The sequence below is a fragment of the Sander lucioperca genome, chromosome 6, assembly GCF_008315115.2.
Source record: "Sander lucioperca isolate FBNREF2018 chromosome 6, SLUC_FBN_1.2, whole genome shotgun sequence".
Classification (NCBI taxonomy): Eukaryota; Metazoa; Chordata; class Actinopteri; order Perciformes; family Percidae; genus Sander; species Sander lucioperca.
This window is the reverse complement of record NC_050178.1, coordinates 3,535,037-3,562,976: the sequence shown is the minus strand read 5'-3', so window position 1 is coordinate 3,562,976 and position 27,940 is coordinate 3,535,037. Positions and strand designations below refer to the sequence as shown.

Here is a 27,940-nt window from a genome sequence, read left to right as displayed (position 1 = left end):
ATATATATATATATATATAGAGAGAGAGAGAGAGAGAGAGAGAGAGAGTGATATGAGCAACACAAACATGAACTATTTATATAAACGTACCATGAATGAACAGTACATTATGTACATTCAATGAGTGGTAAGGTACATTTATAAGTAATTAAGAAAATCTTCTCTTGTAAGCCTGATTGGGGTAATTATACATCTTTTAATGTACTACTACCATTACACTGCACTCAAGGATTATGTACTGTAATATGGACATGAGGTATGTTGATGCAATTTAAACAAATAACAAAACTCAAGAATGGACACGGGTATGTACATATAAATAAATACATGCTGGTTAAATGTATACAGCATATGCACATAATATTGACTAGAACTATAAGGACATTTCTTTTTTGGTAATGGAATTGGAAGACACAATGCTACTCAGGTTAGAGAGTCCTGGCTTTGGGGTCAGGCGGCTGACATGATGGAACTGGACCAGGGCTGGGGGCGTCCTGGGCTGAGGGCACAGCAGGAAAGGCAAAGACTCCTGAAGGAAGTGGGAATAGCAACCCAGGCCAGTGGCTAACAGAGAGAGGTGAGGACAAGGCCCTGAATGGAGCAGGATAACTGGGATGGGGCCATGTGGAGGGGTTGGTCATCATTGTTGACCCAGGGCTATCAGGCCAAGACAGGGGAAGACTGCAGGCCTCTGGACCTTGAGCTGTCCATGATACCTAAAATGGTTAGATAATGGGCAGATATTGAACTACTTATTGGTGATTAACAGCATTTACACAATACAATCAAGTATGTAATCAAATTGCTGCCTAATAACATGTAACACATTCAAAACTAAACTTTTCTATTTTCTAAAGCTTATAGTGTGTGTGTGTGTGTGTGTGTGTGTGTGTGTGTGTGTGTGTGTGTGTGTGTGTGTGTGTGTGTGTGTAAATGGTTTTTCATGTGTATGTATTTTTAAATGTAATTCTGCCTTATTCTAGGCAAATGAAAATGTTTTGTCAACGCCTATTGTTGTCTTCATTATCTAAACACTGTGTTTATATGCACGACCACTGTATCTCTTTTATGAACTAAATTCTCTTAAAGATTGTTTAAGATTTTAATCATTTTGTTTCTCATGACCGCAGGGCTGGTTAAACAAAAACTGGTACATAACTAGCATGAAACTCACATCTGAGGCACTAGTCAGCTGTCCACGTGTTCGAGGCACAACCTGATTCCAAAGCTGCTGCCCACTGATGCTCAGAGAGTTAGTGCGCGGCCTGTGGGTGACGATAAGAACCTCCTGGGCCCAGTCCTCCATCAGCCGCTGGAAGTCTTCAGGCAGGTTGTTTTCATTGGCACTCATGGATGAGCCAGTGTATGAGCTTGTCTTGTTGTTGCTGTTATTGGCTTGAGCTTGGGCCAGTCCCATTACTGGCTGATGAGAAGGAGGTGTGGCACCGGTAGGCGGCTGCTGTGATTGATTGAAAGCCCCTGGCCCGGCTCCAGACCCTGAAGAGACACACATGATTAGACTTATATAAACGAACATAAATGATTTTTTTGTGAGACACTGTAATTCTACCTACTGTTGCTACGATCTTTGCCGAGACACAGTCGCTTCAGTGTTGACCCTATAAGACAAAAAAGCCTTTATACAATTGTTTGTTTCCATTAGCTGGTAAAAATGTTCAATAACTAAATGCAGTGCAAAACAAAGCTGCTGAATACTGCCACAAAACAAAGGACCAAACTAAAACCAAACTAACAAAAAAAGCAATTAGTCCCCTGAAACAACACAGTCCATTTATTAGCAAAGTCATGCAAGTGGTCTGGGTGAGAGCCATATCAAAGTGCAGTGTTGGAGTATTAGAGATACAGAGAGAGGTTAAAAAGAGATGAGCGATTAGCAATGTTATAGCACATCGGGAGCCTATGTGGCATGCAGAAGTCCATTGCCCAGTAATGCATCGTGGATAAGTTACAAAAATGGGTATGTTATAAAGTGGACAAATAGCACAAGCATCACTTGAAATGTTAGCTAATGCCCATTACTATTTAAATTAACCTTGATTATCCAAACCTCAAGCTTCTGAAATGAGTTAACTAGTCCAATAAACAGGTATGATTAGTATAAATAATTATAGTGTTTAAAAAAACAAACATTTAATCAATCATAATCTTTACTTTAACTTCAATTTTACATTACAGGGGTTTGAATAAGCAATATACTTTTGTGCAAGCAAAAATACAAGATAAAGGCAAGTGATAAGAATGAGACGAATTGAACCAGCAGTGTTGCAGAATATTTGGAAAAGACAGAAAAAAGAAATTTAGTGAGCTAAAAGTAGAGAAATTGATGATAATAATAATGGAAACCAAAACAAAATGAAGCTATGGGGGAAGAGAAGAGATACAAACAGATAGACAAAGACACAGGCCCACTGAGAAATCTAGCTCGTGGCTTGCTACTCGATTTATAGGTCACTCTCTCAGATGTTTGAGGGTAATTAGACCAGCCTGTAGAGGAGTATAATCACAAAGGGAGAAGACACCAGGGTAAAAAGAGCGTTCTCTGGTGACTACATGTTTACAGCATAGTATTAGTGGAAATACTGTTCAGCTAAGCTAGCTCTGTTGTGTAATGCTGGTGGTCACCTTGTCCTGGTGGAACTTGTGTGCCGGTGCCGTCTCTGTGTAGTCCAGCGTAAATATTATCAGAAGACAAAGAGCCCTTGAGGGAACAGGGCTGCTGAGTCTGCACAGGCTCTGAGGTTGAGCTGGGAAGGTGGCTGGTGCATGACCGTGCCCTGCCGTGAGTAGGGACAGACCCTTTGGCTGGAGAGCCATTTAAACTCACTGTGGGCTCACTTGTACCTGTAGCGGCACCTGAACACACACACACACACACACACACACACACACACACACACACACACACACACACACACACACAGAATCAGGAATCAGGAATCAGGAATCAGGAATCAGGAATCAGGAATCAGGAATCGGAATGGTCCTGCTGTAAATATTCAACTTATAATACTGGCCATTCTGAAAGGTTACTCACTTGATCTGCTGGAGTCACTAGTCTTGGTTGTGACATTCCTAAATTGTTGAACCAGAGGGCTGAGAAGTTTGCCAGGCTTCAGCCTGTGCTTGCTGGACCTCTTCCTACGGCCAGCATGTGGTGCAACATGTGAGAGACCCAGGCCCATAGGCGGGGCTTTGCCAAGCCGGCGATACAGTAGCTCCACTTCCCCCCGCTGATGGGCCTGCAGCTCAGAGATCTCCCTCAGATGTCTGACGGGATAGAGGCAGGAATATACTGGTCACTTACGAGCTAAATGACAAAATATTTTCATGTTAAGACACTAAATGAGGCCAAAAGCAAACCAGCGGCTACACTTACTTCTCCCTGAGTCTCTGTAGTTCCCTCTTCATGTCCGAGTCCTCCATCTCTGAGTCATTATCACTGCTGGCATAGGCCGAGCCATGCACGCCTCCATGCCTACTTGGTGAGTCAGAGCTCTGCACACTGCTGCTGCGCCCTGAACGACGGAGGAAGGCCACAGCCCTCTTCATGAGGTCACTTCCTCTGCGCTCAGAGCGAGTATGTTGAGACGGGGTGGCAGGAGCCAGCTTTGCAGGGCTGCTCTCAGCCCCCGAGTCTGAGGAGAGGAACCGAGCATGAACTGTGACATCCACAGCGACAGAGTTGGAGGTCAGGGCGCGAGGCAGGGAGCCCCGCTTGGCCATGGACGGAGGTGTGTCCAGGTAGAAATCAGGCGGGGCAGAGTAGCGGCTGCAACGTGTCCTCTGTGTAATGTCATCTTCAGTGCTAACCACAGAGAAACGACCAATTGTGGTGGAGGCAGTCATGGCCTCAGCCTGGACGTGGTCCTCGCTGTATCCTCCAGGGTGTGCCGGTGAGGCAGCACTGCTCCAGCTCCTCTGCTTCACATCTTGTCTGTTGGCCACTTCAGGAGGAACAGCGATTATCTGCCAAAAGCAAAGAACAAACTAGGTAATTACAGGGCATCATGTATTGCTTCTGTAACAGCAAATGCAGTTGAACTAATCTGAAAGACATACTGTATCCCCTAAAATGTGAGGAGAATCTCCCTTTTGTACCTTAAAGCGGCCTCTTGTTCCAGAGCAGGAAGCAGAGTGAGGGACATGTTTTCTTGACAGGGAAGCTGCAAACATATCCATAATGGGCCACACAATTAATCGCAATTTTATCGAAATTTTATTGAAATCACAATATGAACTAGTGCAATATTTGTTTAAGGCAAAATATGCATCAAACCATTCTAAATTAAGTATTGTGGTGCTGCAGAGAAGTCCCGGCCTACAAATCATATCCTACAGACTAAAGAAAAAAAATTGTTTGGTAAAGATCCTCGCAAAAATCACACTATGATCATTTTATTTTTTTTATTTTTTCAATGAAAATGAGACAAAAATGATCATTCCCTCCAATATCGTGAATCATACTGCAATTGCAATATTAGTCGATATAATCACAATTAGATATTTTCCTCATATCGTGCAGCCCTAATCCACAACAATTAAAAATGTGGCACTGCAGTTAGCAACAAATAGTAAAACATCAATTTAAATAAAAGGTAATGATGTCACTCTTGTTAGATAAATTTGTGTGTGCTGTACTTACCACACACGGCTGAGTCACTCAGTGTGCTTAAACTATCCATTCTCTCTGGAATTTGAGGCTGAAAGGTGACATGATGAGAGATAAACAAAAAAGATACATTAGAAAACTACAATACAAACTATTTATCACTGTCCTATTATATAACTGTTAATATAGAGGTGATATTAAGATGTCTCACTAAATATTTCTTGTGAAATCTTACTGTAGCTCGTGTAAAATTAGGCAGTGCAGTTGTTCTTGAAATCCTTTATACAACTAAAATGTATTTACATGTATCCTAATGGCTCACAGTATAGTTCATTCTATTTGGAATGCATCTGGCAATATATCAAATAAAACATTAATTGGCAAACTATGAGTGAAAAAAATTATACTTTCTAAAAAGTATTTGGGGAGTCCTTCCCTACATGCAAATAGTTATACTATTATAATATACTGCAGGGGTGTCAAACTCAATTTAAGGGCCACACTGGAAAATAAGAATCACATCAAGGGCCAGACATGTTTAGTTTATCAATATGCTTTTATTTAATCGAAAAAGTCGAATATCTTTGACTGTATTATTGCATGTGTCATATAGTCTTCTCACTTACAGTTTGGTCAACACAAAGTCCTAAAGAAGTCAGGAAAAAGTTCCTCAGCCATCATAGAAAAAAAGTGCCAACTTCGGAAAAAGTTACAAATCGTCAAAAAAAATGACAACGTCAGAAAAAGCGTGAAAAAAAAAACTAGGTGGGCCAATATGTATTGTGAACCTAAATTGATATGCGGGCTGGATCATGATCTGCGAGGGGCCGGATTTGGCCCGCGGGCCTTGAGTTTGACACATGTGATATACTGCATTTGGGTTTAATGTATGTAACAATATGTTCATTCTGCCAACTGATTGACAGGTCTTTTAATACATAGAATAACATTAGACAACTACTAACTGTAAAAACTAAACTAAACCATGCCTATTTTTTCAATAAAATACATTTAAATAAACATTTCATATAATTTAAATTCAACTTAAAACTGAAGTTAATATACAGAAAACAATCTAACTACAATGTCAATTTCCAAAAGTTGCTGTTCTGTAGCTCTGGATAATATCACACAATCCCCAGCAAAATGGTTGAATTTGAAGTTGCACAAATCATGTATAAAGCAAGAAACGGACTATTACTATTCAGAAGTTCTTTTTTTTATAGAGAGGGGGGTTATAATTTAAGGGGTAAGTTTAATTTCAAGGTTCTAGCTGTTCGCACGACTATAAAAAGTCAGTGCATTACAATCAGTGGTGTGAAATTGTGGAATGGTCTGAGCACAGAACTAAAGCAATGTCCAAACATAATCCAGTTCAAAATAAGGTACAAAGCAACTATTTTCAAAAGACATAGGAAAGAAGGAGGCCTTTAACAATTGCAATGTGTGTTCATTGAGGTATGTGTATGTTTGTGTATATATACTGTATATATTATAATAGATAAATGTGATAAATAAAAATAAATAAATAAATGTGTGGTAATAATTTACTCATATTATAAGTTAGAGAAATGTGGTCAAATATATTAGGGTTATTATATTATACAGTACGTATGTGTGAGTGTATGTAAATATGTGTATGTAAATATATTTGTGTGTATATATGTATGTATGTAAATGTATATGTATGTATATGTGTGTGTAGGTACGTCTATATCTGAATGTCGATATATATCTGTATATGGATTGTACATTCAAAACACCAAATTGTATATAGTTACGGGAGTGTTCCACAGTACTAAGGGTCAGGAAGGGAAGTTATATTGAAAAAAATATATCAAAATAAATAAATAATTATAATTAATTACTGAGCTATGGAAAAGGGGTAGGATTAAATAAGTGTATACTTCTTCCTACTCCTTTTCAGACATGTCTATGTTGGTTAATGTTTCTTATTGTTTATTGAATGTTTTGATTATTTAACTTATTTGTACATTTCTTTGATGTTTTGTTTGGTTTATTTTTGATGTGTCTGAAAGACATTTCTTTATTCATACTGCAGAATTATTACCTCCGCCAAGGAGGTTATGTTTTTGTTTCTGTTTGTCCTTTTGTCCATTTGTTTGTCTGTCAGCAGGTTTACGGAAAAATTACTGGCCTGATTTTCATGAAATTTGATGGAAGGGTGAGTTCCTGACTGGAAAAATTCACACTGCTTTAACATTGTGAGTTAGGCCAAGCTTGGCAGAGGTCTGCGCTCTCCAAGTGCATTTCTAGTTTATTAAAGTGATTTATATAGTTTAAGAAGTTACTTATTATTGTACTTGCCAGCTGTTCTCCTGCCCTGTAGCGTCCCTCTCCCATCGGCCCTGGTGTGCTGTTTCCTGACCCTCCTGTGGCGCTGTCTGGACCAGGAGGAGACTGGATGTACTCTGTGCCACAGCCTGGTGTCTCTGCAGCACTGCCTGATGGATACATGGGAGCATATTCCTGGTAGAGCAAGTTCCTTAGTTTCTCATCTAGTGTTTTTATGGTGCTGTCCACAAAGCCCCCTCGGCCCAGTCGTCCTTCGCTGTCTGACTCAGCGGGCCCTGTGGCGGGCTGGGATAGCGCTGGGCTCTGGGGTAGTGAGGATACTTTGGTCCCTCCCACGCTGGAAAAAGGTTGGTGCAGCACCACAGGCTGCTGTGGGCGCTCGCTGCGTGCTGCAGAGGCATAGGAGACAGAGAGTGGCTCTTTGGCTGGAACTTGCTCCTGGAGTGGAAGAGGAGTGAGAGGAGGCCCACCCTGTAAACCGCTAACATCCAGAGACAAGGGCATGACCAGAGGGCAGCAGGGCACCTCGTCAGCCGTAGAAACAGGAAATGTCATGTCGGGAATCTGCTGAGCTGCATGGGTCGGGGAGATGGAGCCCAAAGGGGAACCCTGTGACTCATCCACTGGGAAAGACGTGTGTGGGGATGACGGGGGCAAAGTTTGAGCTCTGGCTGGCTGGGCATGATGGACACTGGGCTGCACAGAGCTGTCCACAGGCTCCAGTGATGTCACTGACTGAAGAGTCGGGGGAGCAGACACAGGGGGAGACAGAGTAGCTAAGAGGAGAGGGTCTGTGTTGGACATTATTGGAGGGCTACAGAATCCATACATATCATATGTGAAGCCTCCACTTCCACCAGACATTGTGGAGGACGACCCCTGTTCTGCAGGAGGAAAAAAACAGAAGATGAGAGAAAATTATAAAAAAAATAATTTATGTAACCATTGCACACAAGAGCTGTAGGATGTCTTCCACTGCCACAAGGTAGTGCTATTGTTCAATGAAGCTGTCAAATGTGCTGAAATTGCTCTGTAGAAACAAAGTCACCTCTGGATGCAGAAGGCCTTGCAGTGCCACTGTCAAGAGGCTGGGTAGTGGCTGAACTCCCCGGAGACTGTGTAGCTGTACCATCAGATGGGGTCTCCTGGCTGGATGTGGGCGTCTCCTCTACGGGGCAGATTATGAACCATCTCTTTCCTGTATGAAGAACTGCAATCCAAGAGTTCAGACAATTACCACCCATTTTCTTACAAGTGAATAGGCATAGAGAAGGATACATTTTTGAAAGAGATAATTGTTTTACCATTCTGCTGATAGACAGGCTGAGGTGCTCCAGGCTGCTGACTCTGCAGACAGTAGACAGATGTGAGCTAAGTCAATATGCTACTTGTCACTCTGTACTCTAAATGAATGTATAAGCATGTGTAATGTATCTGTACAGACTATATTCACATATATATATATCAACCCCCTTCTTACCTCTCCTACCAGGCCCTCAAAAATCTGGCCTTGTTCAGGACTACAACTCAAGGCGGAGGCCCTTTCACCCTCCATGTCTTCATTCAGCATGTCTTCAGCTTTATCCACAATGTCCTTTAGCTGGTCAATGAAGATCTCCTTCTCTAACAGTAGGATAAACCCATTCTCTACCTGCAAGCATTCCGTTTTAAAGATGTTATACAATACATATAACCAATTAATGACAAAACTGCACACTTTAAAAGGTTCAACTAACCATGTAAGTGGTAATTTCCTCTGGAGCATCTCCATCCAGATCAAATTTAAATGTCACCATTTTGTGATTGTGAGTCTCCAGCTGGCATTCGACCATTTTATCACCAGTGTTGCAAACCTGTGTGGGTCGAGGTGACACTTTACAATCAGACACATCAAATGTTTAAGACATTGTAACTTCAATTGTTAAAATAATGACACCACCATGACTCACATTGAGCATGCTCAGTTTGGGTTTGCTGGTCCTTTCTTGCCGGGAGCGAGTGCGAGCAGACTTGCGGTGGTGTTTCCTGGGTTTTCCGTCCCCCTTCCCTCCACTAGCCAAGCTGTCATAGCCGTCACTTGTTTCCTTACCAGATGCCACATCAGAGTTGAGACTATAAAAGGAAAAAATTAAAACAGTTCATCACCTCTTGGTTGGTGACACATTTTCATCACAGAAAATTATAACAGAATCTATAAAGAGCTGAAAGACAGTGGAAAACTTGACACGCACCTGTCATAGGCATAATTAGGAAAGAATACGGGTTTATCCTGAAGCACATCCTGAAGACAGAAAATTGGGCAGGTGCAAAACAGTTAGGATACCTTGGTAAAGGTTTATTTTATAAAGAATGGGTCGTTGCAAGACTGTATAATAGTCATATTAGTGTAGGTGTGTGCTATTAGCTTTTGACCTTAAAGGGATATGTTAGTCTCAAATGGAGAGGCTGGTTTTGAGACGGAATGGAGGAATTAATTGATGTGAACGTAATTTGAAACACAGCCTGGGGTTTGAATAAGCTTTAAGCTGCAGACACACCGACCAGACGGCCGACCCTCGGCAGAAAAGGCAGTTGGACTGATCAGTCTCCCCGAGTTGGTCAAAAAAGTGCCTCGGAACATACCAAAGCGACGAGACGTAATACGTCTCCATAACAGCAGGCGGCGCTAATCTGTATTGTCACCGGGTCTGGTTTCTCCGGAAATTCAAAGCCAGACTGTCATGGCCGCTTGTTCAGAATACGATCTCGTATTGTACTAAAATAGTTCACCGAAACGTGTTTCTGAAAACATTTTAAGCGAGAAATAGGCCATGCAGTTGCTGAATCTGTCTTCATTTCAGATCAACAAAGGTCAGTTTAAAAGATTTTCGTCAGATTTTGAGAGACTCTAGTCACACTCATGTTTCCGAGTTAGCACTCTACCAATCAGTAGGGCTGTCCTTGACTAAAGAAATTCTTAGTCGACTAACACTTATATGATTTTGTCGATTAATCGATTAGTTGATGTAATCGACAGAGCTGTGCTCTTTGAGAGGTGATTAAGACTAGAAAAGCACAATATAAATGTAGTTAATGAACCATCTGTAAAACTGAGTTTCTCCACAATTAATCCTGCAAAAGCACCACTTTAAATCTTGTGCTTACCAGAAATGTGCTCATAAGTTTCTTGGAAATGAATAATTAAGCATGAATAAGCATAAAAAATGACTCATCAACTAAAGAAATCTTAGTCGACTAAGACCAAAACGACCGATTAGTCGACTAATCGACTAAGAGGTGGCAGCCCTACCAATCAGATGGGTCATTTGAGTCCGACTGCCGGCAGTGCCCGCCCCGCCGATTATACATGTCAAATCGGCCAAAATGAAGGCCAACGGCCCCTCGGATGGATGACGGCACGGAACACACCGAACAGACTCAAGTTACGGACCTCGCCAGACTGTCCGAGGGCCGATTATCGGCTTGGTGTGTAGTAGGCTTTATGAGTAGACATTACTGATGCAGGGACAATTTACATATCGCAGATGTAAATGCAAAATGATTATGCATATGCGGATAGATCAATATACACAATATATTACACAATTGTACACATATTACACATTAAAAACTACAAACTTTGGCTTTATTCCTACCTCTACACAGGGCTCTTGTTGAAGGGTGCTAGATGCAGATGTCGACTCAAAGTTTTGCTGAGTTGTGGCCGTGCTGGGACACTCAGACACTGAGACTACTGTCTGGATGCCAGCAGGCTGCAGAACTGGAGCTGCAACAGGAGCTGTGGCTGGCAGCGTGACAGGGATGAGAGCAGAGCCTAAACCTGGGACAGATGTTTCTGAGCTTGTAGATGAGCCTTTTGCTGATTCAAAAGTGAGACCTGATGCAGAGACTGGTGTTTGAACTGGGGCTGAGGCAGTGGTGTGCACTGCCGTTGGAACTTGTATTGGGACTGAAGTCGGGGCATTAATAAATGTTGAAGCTGGAGTTTGAGGCATGACTCCAGCTTGAGCTGATACTGAAAGCGGTGGTTGGTTTTGTGCTGGGGCTTGAGTTTCAAATTGGGCTGTAGCTGAGATTGAGGCTGGAGCTTGAACTGTAGGAGCTACATTTAAGTCTCGGCCAGCTGCAGAAGTTTCTGCATCTAATCCGCTTCCCCAGAGAGGAGTCTGAACAGCAGGCAAGACAGAGTGGACCTGAGCCAAAAGGTGAACATCTCCCAAATTATCCTGTGGTGCAATCATCTGTACCTGGAAAAAATACCACATTTAGGTGTTTAGGTGTTGTTCATTAGTTAATACAAATATTGTTCACTTCTAAATCCCCAAATGCATGCCCGGCATGCATTATACCCACAATTAAGACGCATTGCTACCTTATTATATTATTTATAATAAGGTGATATTATTTCCATTACCCAACCACAATAGTGAGAACTGAGCCGAATATTCACCTGGACAGGTGGCTGAGCCAATTCCTGCTCAGGGTAGGGGGCGGGGTATGGGGTGGGTGGTACCTGGGAGAGAGTTAAGGGATGGGTGGTATGGAAGCTACCAAGGTTTGTCTGACATGTGAAAGGACCGCCCTGCTGTGGCACTGCAGGAGACATGGCCATGGCAAAAAGTGGCATAGGGAGTGCCACATTGGGCACGTGCTGAGGTGTGGACAAAGGGGTCTGAGGGGTGCTGAGAGTGGGTATAGAGGCCAGGGTGGCATTAAGGGTCAGAGGAAGGGAAGGATGGTGGGGTGAAGGTGAGTAGTGGGAGCTAGACATAAAAGGGCCACTGCTGCTGTAAGCACATGGCAGAGGAGATGAGGGGAAGGGAGAGGGTGTGAGGCCCCCTATTTGAACAGGATATGGTGAGGGAAACTGAGAAAGAAGGGAAAATGATATAAAATGAACAAATACAAACCAGTCGATAGAAATAACATTCACACAGGCCCTTTATGTATGAACCCTGTAACCTATACTAACATTAGTAGGATGTTTCTACCAAATTCTCTACCTTAGGCCGGCTACACACTGGCTGTGTCGCATGAGCGTGGCGTTTCTGTTGCGTGTCAGCTGTGTGGCGGCTGTGTGGATTTTTCTATGTCTTTACACACAAGAAACGTGTCTGATGCGGCGCTGCTGCTGCTAGCCTTGTCTGTACACAAACAATTGTTTCCCATTGATTTACTGCACTCAAGCAGTAGTATACTTCATGTTAAACATAAATATATACCGATATATACTGATTACAGCAAAGACAACGTCGGCAATATTGACGGCAAAATAGGCTACAGAATATTTCGTTCGTATTGACAGGTGCAATATTTTTTGCAAGTTTTTTTTTTTTATTACATTTATATCTGCATTTATGTCAGTCGAGACTTTCAAACATCAACATGTCATTTATTAACATGTATTCGTGTCAAAATGACATATAAACATCTTTTCCTATTGTATTTTGCCTGGAAACGCTTCCAACACGCTTGCGTGTCGCGTGAAAAATAGGCGTCGGTTCTATTTCTAGCATGCGCGCATTTTCGCCCGAGACGTGCATGTCATGCAGGCAGTGTGTAAGTTCTAACCTGTTAACATGGGAGCCGAAATAAAAATGGACACGCCACACAGCTGACACGCTCACACGACGCAACCAGTGTGTAGCCGGCCTTAGTTTGATCTTGTGTTTCTAATGCTACCACGACGCACCTGTGTGCTGATCTGCAGGGGCAGGAGAGGGGGAGGAGTAGGCCTACTGGACACTGACTGTGGAAAACTGGTAGATATGTCAGGAGGACTCAGGTGAGAGGTAGGCTGGTCAGCAGATAACAGCTAAGGAAGGAAATCAAACATTTGTTTTCTACTTTCTGGAGAGAGAAGCTAATACTGAATTAAACTGCCAAGATATTTTGGTTTAAAATCTCCAATTTAATAAAATAGTGCTGCAGAGCAGTTGTACTTAATGTGATTCATTTATTCTGTATGGTTTGCAGTATATGTAATGTAGCCCGCAGTTAAGTTACAAGAAATTATGTATGGCTGTACCTGGGAAAGGACAGCAGCTGGTTGGAGATGGCACTAAAGGGAGGAAAGACAAATGAGAAGAAAACACAAACCACATGAAAAGCCATTTACACACACACACACACACACACACACACACACACACACACACAAATATACAGCATGTGATGTAGCATTTAAAAAGGGGACGATGCACAGATGCACTTTGTACCCACCTCACACAGATACCCTACAAATAGTGTGCTTTCCGATAGCTGGTACCACTAAATTGTGCATTAATCTCCTGTAAGTTTGCATGTTCTAGTTAACTATAGCATAAAACAGTTTACACTGATTGCCCATTATGGAATAAGTAATTTTGGTGGTCAAACAAACATTAGGAACTGTTAATTATCTCTTGGTGACCTGCAAGGGGTGACTTCCAGACTTTTGTCTCCTAATTCTGCTTTTTGCGTCTTACTACAGCTGTTGCCAGAGTATGCATGCAGTACCTCTTCCTGGCTGGGTTGGGCAGTAAGCTGTGGCTGTAGAGTGGGGTCTGCAGCTGGGAAGCTCTGTGCTGTCTGTCTACTCTGGTGCACAATAGGGGCTGGTGTAGCTGGAGCAGACTCTGTCTGTCAGAAACACATAGGAGAGATCACATTTACTGGACCCTGTTTTTAGGTATAATATGACACACAATGCTGTTTGTGTATTTGCTTCAATTTATTAAGCTCAAGGTTAAAATTTTAAGTGTCAAAGCACGGGTAATCATGAGCAAGATAGTAGAGAGGGATGTTTTTAGCAGGTTTAATAGGGCAAGCTAAAATGGAAAAGGGAAGTTAAAGCATTAAACTGCCATACTGCCATAAACTGGGCTTGCGCATTATTTTGTACGTTGCCACACTAAAACAGAGACCTTATTTTGGATTAGGCAGGAACAGAGACATGAAAATACCAGAGGAGCAAAGCAGCTGGCAGAATCATGAAACATACAGCAGGCTGCTGCTGGCAAGTTTATTCTACATGAAGCCTCCTTCTCTAACCTACCAGTGGATCTGGTCTGCCTTCACTGGCTGTCAGTGCTGATAACAGCCGATTCCAGTCCAGATTTGGGCGAGAGAAGAGTGGGACATCAAGACTCAGCCTCTTGTCTATATGCTCAACTACTGAGGAGGTAGTACCCCCAACCTCCCCCTGCCTGTGCATTGGATGATTAGCAGAGAGGGTGGGGGAACTGGTCTTGCGACCGACGATGTGATGGAGACAGTGGTTGAGAAGAGTGAGATCTCCACCTTCATACAAACTCCGTGGAAGCACAACTTGTGAGGGTGGGGAAATATGTGAAGGGGAAGTCACCAGGGTTGGTTGACTGTTTGATGATGGGGAAGTGGGTGAGGCCAAAAGAAAAGGAAGAGTGACTGGAGGAGAACTTGCCAGATGAGGAAATGTGGGTGAGCCTGGCTTCGAGACTGAAGTTAACTTTCTGGCAGATGTATGCATGTGTCCCAGAGATGCACCTGCCTTTGACTTATCCCTCAGGAGGACAGACATGCAAGCCTTGCAGTGGCGGTGGGGCTGTGGACTGCGTGGGACGCTCAGACAGAGCTCTGAGGGAGGTTGTAAATTCAGGGGAAGGAGAGGTGAATTGAAATTACTTGCTGAGTCATGATGAGAGTGTTGATGTGGGGGTAAGAGAGGAGATAATAATGATGGATTCTGGGCAGAGTTAGAGGACAGGAAGTCTGTGGCATGCGCTGAGTTTTCTGTGCTTTTTGTTGAAGCCCAATCCTTTGACGGACACAGACTGGGGCTTTTATTCATAGTCTTAGTGAGATAGTGTTTCCTACATCGTAACGCTTCAACCAGGGGGGCGCTTCCACGCCTAAAACACACTGTGCTCTCAGTGTTGAACAGGTCATGACATACAAAGGGATCACTGTGGTGACGCTGATCAGGTATCATTCCAAAAAAGAAAATAAAATTGTTGTTACAACTCAGAAAAACAAAATGAAGGATATAAGAACGTTGCCACAAAAATAAGAAATGCTGTCACTCACTGTTTGAGACTGATAAGACCCCTGGTGCAGTTGTGCTGCAGGTTGATGGTAGGCCCCAGGATGCAGCTGACCTGTGGTTTGCTGGTAGGCTCCCTGATTTAATTGAGTGGATGTTTGTGTGTAGTTTTCATGAGAGGCCTGTGCTGTGGTTTGCTGGTAGGGCCCCTGGTGCAGCTGAGGGTCAACCTGTGCAGGAGGACTGTAGATCACTTGAGCTGTGGAAATGGGCTCTGAAGGTGACTGGTAGGCGCCATTTTGCTGATTGCTTAGATCATCTAATTGCATGGTAGAGCTCACTCCGCTGTCAGCTGTAATGATAGAGTGAATAAACATTATAATTCACAACGATGCCCTCTACAGGAAGGACAGACACTGAGGACAGAGAGGGGGGGAGGGAGACAGTGGAGTAGCATCTTATTCATTCAAATTCAAAAGCTGGGTGATTATGTCTCATTGATGATTAATAGGTGTTGCTTGTGCTACAGTCGCCTTTCTCATTCACAAATACCAATTTAACCATTTAAGGCATGGTCAGTGTCATTTCCTGTTAATGGGTGAGATAGTTCTAACAGTAACACTGAGGTTTTATGATATACGATACAGTCATATGTGCTTCTAATTGCAGGTTCTCACATGGGGCAGACGTGGTGGCTGGCACAGTGCAGATCAGGGTCTGCTGCTCCACCTCTTGGTCCTCATAATCTGTCATAGCTAATGTGGGTGCCTGTGGTACAACAGTACCGGGCACCTGCAGTAGGTTCTGCTGCGGCTTCTTCACAGCTGCCTCGCCATTTCCTGACGAGACCGTTCGCTCCCTCTTCCATTTAATGAGAGCCACACGGTCCCGGATGGACTTCCCCACTACCTTCACATCACAGTCCAGGAAAAAACCTGATTCCACCTACAAGACACAGGTAAGATGCTTGCTGCAGCTCAGAACAAACAGAGTCATGGTCGTAATTCAACACCCTATGTAATCAGTCATCAAATCTACACTCTATTCTTGCCCTGAACAACAAGCTTCTTGCCTTCTCATATGTTTGCACGGAAGAGCAAAGATCAACTGATCAGTTGCTCTAGTTTCAATCAATACAGTACATCCCTCAAACGTATGATTACTGACATGACCACTTACCTACTCTTAGTTACATTACACCTAATTAAAAGGGCCCAATATTGTGTTCCAGAGTAAAGACAGCTATATTATTACAAGAAACTTCTGTTATTCACTTCCAATGTAAAAAATGATAGTACATAGGTAATAATGATATCTAAAGGCATATATATATATATATATATATATATATATATATATACACACAATCAGGTAGCGGAGAAAATGCAATGAGGTGCCTTTAGATATCATTATTACCTATGTACTATCATTTTTTACATGTGATAAGTCGTATAAGTAATGGTAAAAGTTCAAAAAAAAAAAAAAAAAAAAAAAAAAAAATATATATATATATATATATATATATATATATTTTTTTTTTTTTTTTTGTTTTTTTTTTTTGTTTTTGTTTTTTACTTTTACCATTACTTATACGACTTATCACAGGCAAAATGAGAAATTATGTTCAAATCACCATCCAATGTTTGTTTTTAGCCAGTTTAATCTGTTTTATCAATGGGAGTTAACTGGTACTGTAGCGTAGCATAAAGCAGGATTGTTACTATGGTTACCTGCAGTTTAATATTTCTTGTGCACTGAATTAGAGCTATTTTTGAAATGTCAATGGATTTTAACAAACACAAGCCGGCCAAATAGAAATGAGTATTTTCTAAGGCTATGGCCAAGACGAAAAATGAAGCTTGTGGAACACAAAGTGCAGTCTGGCCTGTACCAACACAAAGCCAAGGTCATAAGAGAGCGGATACATCCTATAGAAAAAGGGAACAATCCTTTCCTTGGAACACCTAATTTACCTGGTTTCAGACTTTCGATCGCTACCCACATAGTAAAACATAAATAATGGTGTAAAGAAAAAGTCAAACTCTACAATTACTGTCTGTGTATATTCACCAAAGTACAATGGTTCTTTCAGTAACTTCAAATATTTGTTTACCATTTCTTGTGCAACAACCTCTGGTACCTCATTCACCAAGTCAAAGGAAAATTCAATGGCACCAGTGTCCTTGTACTTCCCCTTCAGCTTTTTAGTATCCTCAACCCACAGCTTCAGAGCAATGGATGATTTCTTCCCATCATCTTCTTCATTGAGCTCCACCCTCACACCTGTATCCTCAGCAAAGAAGGCATGATTCAGGAGGTCCTTGATGGAGTACCTGCAGCAAAAACACAAACACCAGCTACTGCCCTGGGCTATAGGTCAAAATGATAGTAACCTAACCTAATGATGCACACAGAAACATGAACTGTGTCAGAGCCAAATACAGGCATTGATGGCACACTGCAGGAACAGAAACAAAACAACACGGTGTTAAGGTAAGGATCAACCTCTATACAAAATGCATTACGAGCCCCACCGAAGCCCCGCCAAAGGTCCTGCTTTACTTACCTTTCTTCCCATCTGTGGCAGATACATTCCCCAATTATTTCCTTAATTTCTGGGTCACTGACTTTGCTGTAGCTGGCAGGTTTCACCCCCTGCAAAACAAACCAGCATTAACATGTCTCAACTCACCAACTGACACACTCAAAACAGCAGTACTTAGCGTGTGACTGCATACCAGAGGAAGCAGTGAGTACTGTCTGCATTGTCAAAAAACATAAATTACAGACTCTCCGAAACACATTTTCTCCCAGACATCTCAACTCTGGGGATTAAGAACATACTGCTGTACGAGAGGACGTTTGGGACTATGGAACAATTAGTTGAGGGATTAATCAATTCACAAAAAACTGATTCAAATTATAATAACTGATTAATTGTAGGAGGAAACATTTGCTGGTTAAAGCAAGACTATGTAACGGCAGAAAAAATAAATAACACATTCTTTTTCTTAAAAATTAAAAGTTTTCCTAATTCCTAAGAAATAAAACACACCCTTGCTCAATTTAATGCAGCTAGAGCCTTACTTGCTCTGGTATGACCAGTAGCTTCGCTGACTTAATGACTCTTAAGATCTAGTTTAAAGATATTTTATAAGCATGTTGCTTTGATTTAGAAGGTGACAGAGAGGAAAGGGGAGAGAGAGGGGAAGACCTGCAGCAAGGGGCCAGATTCAAACCCGGACTCAGCCTTAATGGTACACACTCTACTCGGTTTTGTTATAAGAACATTTAATAGCAATGAGTTTAACAGCTTTAAACGTGAACTCACACTGGTGACTTTACGGTAGATCTGAGCAGCATTTTGACACTCAGAGTAGGGATATTCAGAGGTGGCCATCTCCAGCATACACATCCCAAAGGCGTAGACATCCACAGACTCATCATAGTGCTCCTCGTACATCTCTGGGGCCATGAACTCTGGAGTGCCTAGAGAATTAATGCAAGAGAGGAAGATCAATTATAAAGTCACATGCAGTCATCAGTGTGTCATCCCATTTCAATGGGATCAGTACCAGAAATGCGAGCTAGTGCCATTCAAATAGCCTACGGAACAAACAGATTTTGAAACACAATTTTATAATTTAGAGTTTAAAGCAGCTATAATCAAAATGTCTGTATTAACAATGAAAGGGGTCACTCGTAGTAACAAACTCAGAGAGATATCACGCAACCATCAACCCGACTTTACTGTTTTGGTACCTCTCTCATCAGTGTTGTTTTTGGCTGCAGCAGGCAGCTGTTTTCTGCCCCACTGTGCACCAAACGGCAGACAGACAAAGTTAGCGACTAGCTTGTGAACATAGTGGAGCATTTAGCAGCTAAAGAAACAGATATTTCCCTCAGAAGTTGGTAGAGACCAAAACAGAGCTAACAGGACTGCATGATATGAGGAAAATATCTAATTGTGATTATTTTGACTGATATTGTGATTGCAATAGGATTCACAATATTGGGGGGGGGTGATCATTGTATCGTTACTCTCCTTTTTATTGAAAAATAATAAAATTAAAGTGCCTTTACCAATCAAAAATGTTTTCTTTTTAGGCTGGGACGTCTCTGCAGCACCACAATACTTAATTATATTTGCCTTTAACAAATATTGTGCGGTGCCCCCCCCCCCTGAAATTTGGATATTGCACTAGTCCATATTGCGATTTCGATAAAATTGTGATTAATTGTGCAGCCCTAATATTAGTCTTACATACATCAGGTTATGAGAGTCACGATTCCAAATTAATGCTAATGTTGCTCTGTACCAACACGTTTGCCATATCGACCTAAACAGTGATAACGTCAGAGTGCCCAAAAAGTCAGTTACTGCGAATTAAAATAAATATTCTGATAGTCACAATTCTATAAAACAGTGTCTTGCCAACTAGCTGATGACTAACCGATAACACTTTTAGCAAAGGAGGCCCTCTTCAGTGTTGCCAGGCCCAGGTCTCCTATTTTGACAGAGCCTGTGGGACCAGTGATGAAGATGTTGTCACACTTGAGATCTCTGTGGATGATTGGAGGAGTCCTTGTGTGGAGGAAGTGGAGGCCTTTGAGAATCTGCCTGCACCAGCTACGAAGAACTTTAGGCTTCATCACCTTAAAACGCTTCAGATACCTGTGGGAGGATAGAGATGTTCCAGATGTCACCAGGTATAGACATTTGCTATTCGAAAAACATTGAACGGTAATAGACAAATTGACATATCACGGTTTGTCCTTACTAGTCACTGTGTTGATACAATGTTTTCAATGAGCTGGTACAGTGTTGCAAAATAGTATTGCTTTCATTAAGCATCAGCTGCAAACACACAGTTGATATGAATCTTTGACTATTCTATTCTCAAAGTAATCTCCTCCTTTTGACTGTCTTTTTGCCATTGTGTTTATTAAATAACTTTGAGCAAGAAAAACAATGTTAAAATTACAACTATTCATTTGTATATCTTTCAGTATCTACAGTCTATTATTAGATTTAGTGTAATTGTGTCATTCAATTGGTTTGCAACTTGATACACATGATGTAGACAGTCTAATGACCATTACTATAAGGTTGTTGTAAACTGACTAACACAAGCAGCAATAAGAGACTAATATTTGCGATCAGTGATTTACAGTCGAGTATAAGGTTGAAAAGGACACATACAGTATAAGCTAAAATGAGCATACCAAGACATCTCAAACATACCAATAAAGACAATTATAGAAAATGTTTTTTTGTTTTGTATTTTCATATTGACTCTCACGTCTTTAGTGTCCCTGAGGTCATTAGCTCTGTCACCAGAACGATACACTTCTTCCCTTTAACGGGTGATTCCCAGAAGTCATAAAATCGCACGATGTTGGGATGCTGGAGAGCCTTCAACATCTCTGCCTCCTCTTTGAACCTCTGTCTCTCAGCTTTGGACAGTTTCCGTTCCTGGGGAAAATGGAGAAAGACATTTTTTTTTATGAGAAATAATCAATTCCAAGTTCATCCACTCACTTTCTTTCAGTATTCTGGAGCCTTATCAGAGGAGAAACTTCAGGAGTGGTCAATGTGTCCAAATTTAACAAGTTTGAGGGGGCGCTGGAGGAGGAAGGAGGGGCTGAATCATTGTCATTTTCAGTGTTTTTCTTAAATCAAGTGGTAATGAAAGATGCAATCCCTTTTCCACCACCTTTAAATATAGTCTGGATTTGCTTCAGGGGGAAGCTCTGTTCGACCTCCCTGTGGCTCATGTTTGGAGTGAACACAACCCTGGCATTTTGAGTGAGTAACATGGCGGTCTGAACCATTTACTCTTTTTTAATCACTACTGTGATTAAAACACCTCACAGCTGTATGTGTGAAATCTTGACTCCAGATAAAGTAAAATCCTTATTTGATCTGATGTTGTGATACAGAGAGCGACACATCTGTTATGACAGATAAACAAAAGATTAAATTGCATTTTGAATCAGTAAATGTTAAATGTGACACAAAAAAAGTCTGAGTGAAACCCTGTATACTGGATCAATATATTGGACCCTGCCTTCCCTGAACTGCTGTATAAATAGTCAAAGAACTGACAGCGAATCTCCTCTACATTTCTGTTTCTCTCCAGTCAGCATGGCAGACTGAATGACCTCTGGATTTTCTCTCCCACTTTCTCAATATAGACATTTTAATGATGACAATGAGGGTGCATTTATTGTTTTAAATGTCTGGGATACACAATAACCTATACTGCATCACTTGGCATTGATTATTGATTGATGCTGGGAAATCAGATTTCATTCACAGCTCATAGTGACCTATGCAGTGTGCAGCCTAATGCGTCTTAGATTACAAGCAGCATTGTGAAGGATACGCCTCGCCGCTTTCACAATGCTGATTATAATGTATAACCAATATATTACAGTTTGTCTCATCTCTCTGTTCATATTTTCTACTTAGTTTACCTACAGATTATCAATGATTCCTTGCAGAGAGAAGATCTGAACAGGGTGTGGCACTTACAACAAAGAATCTGCTTTACTGAGTCTTCATTTTGCACACAAAGACTATAAAAATGAATTAACAGCACTGACATTTGCATCTAATGGAGAGTGGAGTGGTGAAGACATAATGCTGCAATGAATATAAATATAGAACTCTTGTTTTGCTGTGTATCAAATACTACAAGTCTTACTCGCTGTCCTCAGCTGACCCCATACCCCCCCCCCCCATTCCCTCTCTCCTCTCTCTGTGTCTTGGTGCAGAGGGCTGCATCAGCAGGATTCACTCTCCAGACACTTCTGTGTGCTAATACCACAGGGGTATAAATCCATGTTTAGCATTCATTACTAAGCTGTCAAACAAGACTAATAATGTGCAACAGTGAGACACAGATCTCAAAGTGGTTAGGTGTTCTGGCATTTTACTAAATTATGTAGCATAATTTGCTAATATCGGATAAATAAATCACTCAATAGATGTTTGATCATCATTAGTGGATAAATAAGTGACAAGACCCTGGTTTGCTCAACTAGGTTTGCTCGATACCAGGCACCGGCTACTTTTCAAATCTGATTTTTAAATCTTTATATGAACGTCCATGTTTTCTGCTGTCTCACTCTTAGTCCTACCCGCAAACACACACTGTATACAGACAGTGGCATTTTGTGAGCGGGGCACAGAGGCTCTGAAGGGCAAGGCCCTCATCTCCAGGGACAGAATGGTTGAATCATCACTATCTCCCCTAAGAATCTTTTTAGACAGAAAAACACGCACACACACAAACACACACACACACACACACACACACACACACACACACACACACACACACTGTACATATCCATTTACTGTAGAGATAATCATGCATGATACATGCCTTTTCTGATACATATTTTAAAATGTACTCTTGAAACTTCAGTTAATAACGTAGAAGTGTTTAAAAAAATACTATTTTTTTTTCTCTCGATAGATGACAAAAACTATTGAAAAAAACTTTAAGGCACACTTTAAATCCCTAATGATGACTTCAAAACTGAAGTTAAAGTTATACTCCTATACAGTATGAGCAATAGTTTTACTCAACCGTGCGTTATTAAATTCAAGTTACAAAAGCCGTGAACCAAGGCTGAAATGTGGGATCTAACCAAGATGTTCAATGAATGGGGGCTCACTTTGTTAATTGTTACAACGGTTAATTGAAGTTTCACATCCAAATAGCCTCATTGCATTATGTATATTATAATGTGTACATCAACAAAACAGAGAACTTCAGTTTCAAAATGTGCCTCATTGGAATCTAGACCTGTGTTGTTGCCAACAAGAGCTGTGAGATACGCACAACATTGAGTAATAGTGATTTAATTTTATGTCTGAACTTGATTGAGTTGTGCTGTGATTGTTATTACTTATTCCCTCAGGCCTGATGGGGTGAACCTGGATTCTGCAAGAGTAGGAAGACAAAAAAAAAGCTTTGGTTGTATTCGTTCTGAAGCCACACTAAATCTATAAAATCCTGCTGCAGGACTGCGCCTCAAAGTCACAAACGTCATTCTCATTATGATCATTTAAAGTAAATCAAAGGTTCCTAAATGTATCCTGAACCAGCTTGCATTGTTGCCCCTACAAAATGTCTAAATGCCAGTATGCAAGTACCAGCCATTGACTAAAATAAAGCTGCTAATAAAAGTTTGGTAAAAAAAAAAAAACAGCATACTGCAGAACAAAAACATGATTTTGACTTATTGGTTGTTTATATACTTACGGCATTACAATAAACATGCCTATACAGGAATTCATATGAAAAGAAAGTATTTTATAAATTCTTAACAATAGTAAAGGTATAGCAAATATGTGAACTATCTGTTAAAACAGTGGGAAATTTTCCTCACATATCAGAACCTTTTAAAAAGACAGAAACACAGAAATCTAAGTCTGCACGTGTCCACAGTATATTCCGTGTCTGTGTCTCTGTTTTATTGGAAAATACTATATAATTGTAGTAATTCTCACAGTAGTATGATACTTCATTAAGTGTTCTCAAATGTAATCTTGGACAGTTTTTTGCTCTAGACAGACTGTACACATTTTGAGCCCTGAAAGTCTATAGGCTAATCTGTATATCACATGGATAGCATCTAAACTGATCATTAGATTACCACACACACAGATTAGTGATACAGTAAACAGTCACTGCTATGTGTTTATATTAGCCCCGTGCTAAAATTCTGACTAAAAGTGTCTAAATAAATTCAGCTGCCGACACTGCATAAGGCTGAATACTGTTTAGGTGCAGAGTTGAATAGCTTTGATTCGATTCAATTATAATTCAAGAAAGTATATAGTGGAAACGGAAAATACAGACGTCTTATAAACATCTTCGGGTGATACAAAACTAAATGATGGAAACATTTAGGCTCAGTATTATGAGAGGGAAAGCTGGTGCAATGTGAGCGCTGACAAAAAGTAAAAAGCCACACGAATGTCTTTTCCTCCTCACTCTTCCCTGTAACAATACTTTGAACTTGTGTTCAGTCCCTGAGTGAGAACAAATACTTCAATGATGGCTCATTAAAAAATCCATTACAGATAACAGAATGGGGTAACGCAGTATCTCATCTGTGTGCTGTACAGCATAACACTTCAGCAATATGAGATTATAAAAACAATGGAACAGAACTACTCTGTTGATAACAAACCAATAAGAAAGTATGTCACACAAATGCCTGTAAATGCTGACTGGTTCATCAATTTAAACTTGCTCCTGAACTGGCTGAATCTAGTAAGAGGGGAAGAACAAAAGGCAGGAAATAACCACAATAATACGCAGAAAAATCGGACAATAATCCATATTCACTCCTGGATGTTAAGGCACCTGTGAGCAGGAAATGTCATTTAAGCATTGTAAAGTGCCACGGACCATTCAGACAATAACACTATTCTACCTGAGAGACCCCAACCTAAGAGTTTGTTAGATATGATACAGGTCTGGTTAGATGTGCACATATCACTGTTTCAACTTCAAATGAATGAAGTAACAGTGTAATAAAACCAGTCCTTTGTTTTCTGGGGAATCAAAACACATCCAGAAAGATCCCCCCTGACCAAATGTTGGCGACCTGTGCACAAGGCTGCAAAATGACAAAGGACTGACTTTTTTTGGGCCTACACACAGTCCTTTATAACTCAGATAATAAGCCTATCATTGGCTGGTTGACCTGCACCATCAATAGACCCACCTGGAGTTCACACCATGCCACTTCGACCCAGGTGTCGGTGTCCAGACCTTTATAGACGGTCTTGAAGGACCCTCTCCCCAGCTCAATGTCAAACTTGAGGAAGCGCCCCCCAGGTGAAGTGGACACAGCCTTCGTCCCGGGCTCCTCTTCGTTCTCATCACTTCCTGCTTTACCTGTGACATCCGAGAGCGCAGCCTCTACCTTTGGCTCGGATTGGCTCTTGTCTCCCTTCTCCTCGTCGACGCTCACGCTCTCCGTGGCGCTGTCCTTCAGCACCACCTGGCTCTCCGTGCTTGAAGTGTCCGGGAGGCCCACACAGGTTCCGTGCAGAATCCGGGTCCGATCAACGAGTGTCCGCAGGTCAATGTGGGGCACCGGGCTGATGTTGGCAGACTCCACCGGCGTGTCAACCGGCTGATGCTCCTCGCTGTCTGACACCCACAAACTCCGCCGAATGAACCTCTGGCGGACCAGCGCCCGGTAGTCTGTGTACGGGTATGCGCTGGGGTCACTTGCTCCTCGCAGGGCTGCGTTTTGGATGTTGACATTGTGGTCTGTCCCATTCTGATAAATAGGCCTACGGGCATTTGCATTAATGTCCGAGTCTAAATTGGGTGCTGAGGAAAATGTGGATCCCAGTGGCGGATCTTTGCTTGAATGATCCGCCGAATCCATCCCAGGTAAAATGTTAAGCACTTACCGGCGACATTGTGCAGGAAGAATGATGAGCATGCTCCTCTCCCGGTGGTGGGATTTGCCTATAGCCTACCTGCAACACTCGCATGCAGTGACGCAGTTCGCCGGATCAGGATGTATGGCCTTATGCCTTGAATTTGTTTAGGACACAGAACACTACCACAAAATGTCTAGCTTTGAGGATGCGCGCATTGCTCTTTGCCACCTCACGCCCCGGTCCACCTTGCTGCAATACAGCACCGAGCTATTCAAGTTAAGCCTGATGTCATTGCCAGTTTAACCTATGAGCTCACGAATACAGTTCCCTCCACATTGTATAAGGTTGCCACTCCAGCCCAAAGTATAGAAATGTGATTAGTTCCGCAGACAAATCGCTGGCCTACAGCGGTCAGGACAGGATATTTAGACTGTGCCGCTCACTAATCCATCTTTAGACACATCACGGGATGCCCAAGTGCGCAGCTGCCATACCCTGTAGAGGATCACCCATCCGGACTCTGTTTGATGCAAATAAATAGGGGGTGTTCAGTGTGAAAATCTGAATAAGTTCAGAGAAGTGTGACCTCGGCTTCTCTGCACTGTTCCTTTAACTATCCTCGCGTACTTGTTTCCTCTCCATGGTGTTGTCCTGGAGAGTGCAGGATGGACAGGATCGCTTATCAGATAATGCTCACTGCGGCACAGTTTCCCTCAGGTTGAATCAGGCAGCTCTCAACGCGTCTGTCGTCCAGCTGATAAGGCTGTTGTCTTCCTATGTTTAATTTCTTCCAGGTTTGGGATAACTAGAATATTTCACGGCACAACCCACGCCCCTAGCAACAACACGTATCCAATAACTCGGCACGCTTTTAGGCGGCACCCTCAGCCTCCCGTGACACAGGACCACACCACTGTCCGCCCTCATCGTGACGCGCTAAGCTTCCAGTAGGAAGATGTCTGTCAAAGCCTCCAACCAAAAGGGACGCTGCTAGGAAGTATGGGCTACCGGATTACACGCAGCGGACCCCATCTTAGTATTTTACTCCTCCACATGGAGCCCGTACAGGGAGGATGAATACAATACCTTCAGTAGTTAAGAATATGAAGTGCTTTGCCCAGTCATTTCTCCATAAAACAGTGTTTTCAATGAATCAGTTTTTAGAATTTTCCAAAACATATTCTAGGCCTATTATTGTATGAGCAATAGCTTTTTGTTTCGGGTGGTTTATATCGGCTATTATTATACTATACTTTTCCTACTTTCTTAAATCCCTGCACACTTCTGCATTAATAAAAGCGTTACATTATTCCATGTGAGTTTGTAAAATAAATACATTATATGTATATATATAAATATATTTAAATCTTATTACAACAAGGAAAAAAGCAATGAAAGAAAGTTTATTTAAAAAAGGGGGTGGGGTGCAATAAGACCGCATCTTTCTAATGCTTTTTCTTTTTTGTAACACAAACCAGTTTGATTAGCCTGAGTGTTAATTATGATTGTGTCATACCAAAGAGGTATACACCCACAAGGACCTAAATAAAGTTGCAGTGTCCTGCAACACACCATTTATTACAGGCCCTCAAAGAGTTCAAACACTGAAGCTTTTAAAGTCTGCCCATGTTGTGCAGCTTTGTATCACCTTTACAAATACATAAAGTAAGTAGGCTACATGGAATTTAAAAGAAGTTGCTGTTCATAACATTCTGGCTGACACAGGTCAAATATGGAGCTGCAGAAACTCATATTGTCATTCTCTGCCTGTTTTAGGCTTGACACATTTATGGTAAAACAGAGGAAATAGGAAGCAGTTGGTGGGTGTGGTCAGGCCGCGAATTTTTTTTTTTGCAGGGTGGTAGGGGAAGAACCATAGACTGTATATAGAATGGACCAAAATGAATGGCAGTCAATGGAACGCTAATGGGAGGTGATGGCTTATTAGCATCAAAATGGCGCCATAGGAGGTTCCATAGACTGTATATAAGAAGGGAGGTTCGCGGTCCGAGCATAGACAGTATAAGAAGGGAAGAACCCGCCCTACTCTCCCTCTGAATGACTAGTACTCGTTGCCTGTCAATCAGCCAATCAGGGATGAGTTCCCCAATGAATATTCATGAGTCTTCCCCTGCCACCCTGTACATTTTTTTTTAAATTTTTTTTTATTTTTTTTTAACCGCGGTCAGGCTGGTTTACAATGTGAAACCATGGTTGTGGCAATTAGTGTCTGGCCATTCAATTCACTGTTTATCATTTTCTGATGACGCATGTGTTTCACTGGAAAGACTTTTCAGTTATGACATGACCATGCTGCTGTTTTCTTCCTTTGTCAACTTTGCTTTAAATAGCCTAGATATAATCTTTCAGGATATGACTTGTGGGGAAAAACCCTGATAATTCTAACGTATCCATTGCTACTTATACAAGATACAAAAATAAGGCTCAGGCTTTTTTTTGTATCAGACAGTGCGCCAAATAATTTGTTTCAATTATTACATATATTTGTTTGTAATATATATTACAAACCGCCAAAGCGCCAAAACTTAAATGACATGGGCCCTAA

The 27,940-nt window shown here is 41.7% G+C and overlaps 1 protein-coding gene across 17 annotated transcripts; it reads right to left on the bottom strand.

The window, feature by feature from the left end:
• Nucleotides 1–176: 176 nt before the first annotated feature.
• wnk2 (WNK lysine deficient protein kinase 2) lies at nucleotides 177–26,359 on the bottom strand. 17 transcript variants are annotated; one of them, XM_036002009.1, is made up of 31 exons: nucleotides 24,702–26,359; nucleotides 20,252–20,424; nucleotides 19,403–19,623; nucleotides 18,280–18,437; nucleotides 17,515–17,603; nucleotides 17,062–17,281; nucleotides 15,626–15,893; nucleotides 14,993–15,300; nucleotides 13,983–14,882; nucleotides 13,445–13,567; nucleotides 12,975–13,007; nucleotides 12,639–12,761; nucleotides 11,397–11,813; nucleotides 10,582–11,193; nucleotides 9,178–9,227; nucleotides 8,896–9,058; nucleotides 8,683–8,799; nucleotides 8,427–8,597; nucleotides 8,251–8,293; nucleotides 7,995–8,156; nucleotides 6,959–7,830; nucleotides 4,664–4,721; nucleotides 4,120–4,184; nucleotides 3,398–3,987; nucleotides 3,056–3,288; nucleotides 2,644–2,874; nucleotides 2,407–2,505; nucleotides 1,575–1,619; nucleotides 1,175–1,497; nucleotides 598–716; nucleotides 177–567 (listed from the first exon to the last, which is right to left on the bottom strand). In XM_036002009.1, exons 1-31 carry the CDS (start codon nucleotides 25,374–25,376, stop codon nucleotides 429–431), a joined length of 7,800 nt encoding a protein of 2,599 aa, XP_035857902.1. In that variant the 5' UTR covers nucleotides 25,377–26,359; the 3' UTR covers nucleotides 177–428. The 17 variants fall into 17 exon arrangements, with proteins under 17 accessions (XP_035857902.1, XP_035857900.1, XP_035857901.1 ...); XM_036002007.1 differs by having other exon boundaries at nucleotides 177–716; XM_036002008.1 differs by having other exon boundaries at nucleotides 177–716; nucleotides 2,431–2,505; nucleotides 24,702–26,358.
• Nucleotides 26,360–27,940: the final 1,581 nt, after the last annotated feature.

Bases quoted from the DNA above. Each gene is read 5' to 3' on its own strand.
- wnk2 (XM_036002007.1), bottom strand. From the start codon at position 25,376: ATGGATTCGGCGGATCATTCAAGCAAAGATCCGCCACTGGGATCCACA. The intron at 7,831-7,994 runs GTGACTTTGTTT...TTCCTCCTGCAG, and splicing joins AAGGCCTTCTGCATCCAGAG to AACAGGGGTCGTCCTCCACA. The intron at 3,988-4,119 runs GTACAAAAGGGA...TGCTTTTGGCAG, and splicing joins GAACAAGAGGCCGCTTTAAG to ATAATCGCTGTTCCTCCTGA.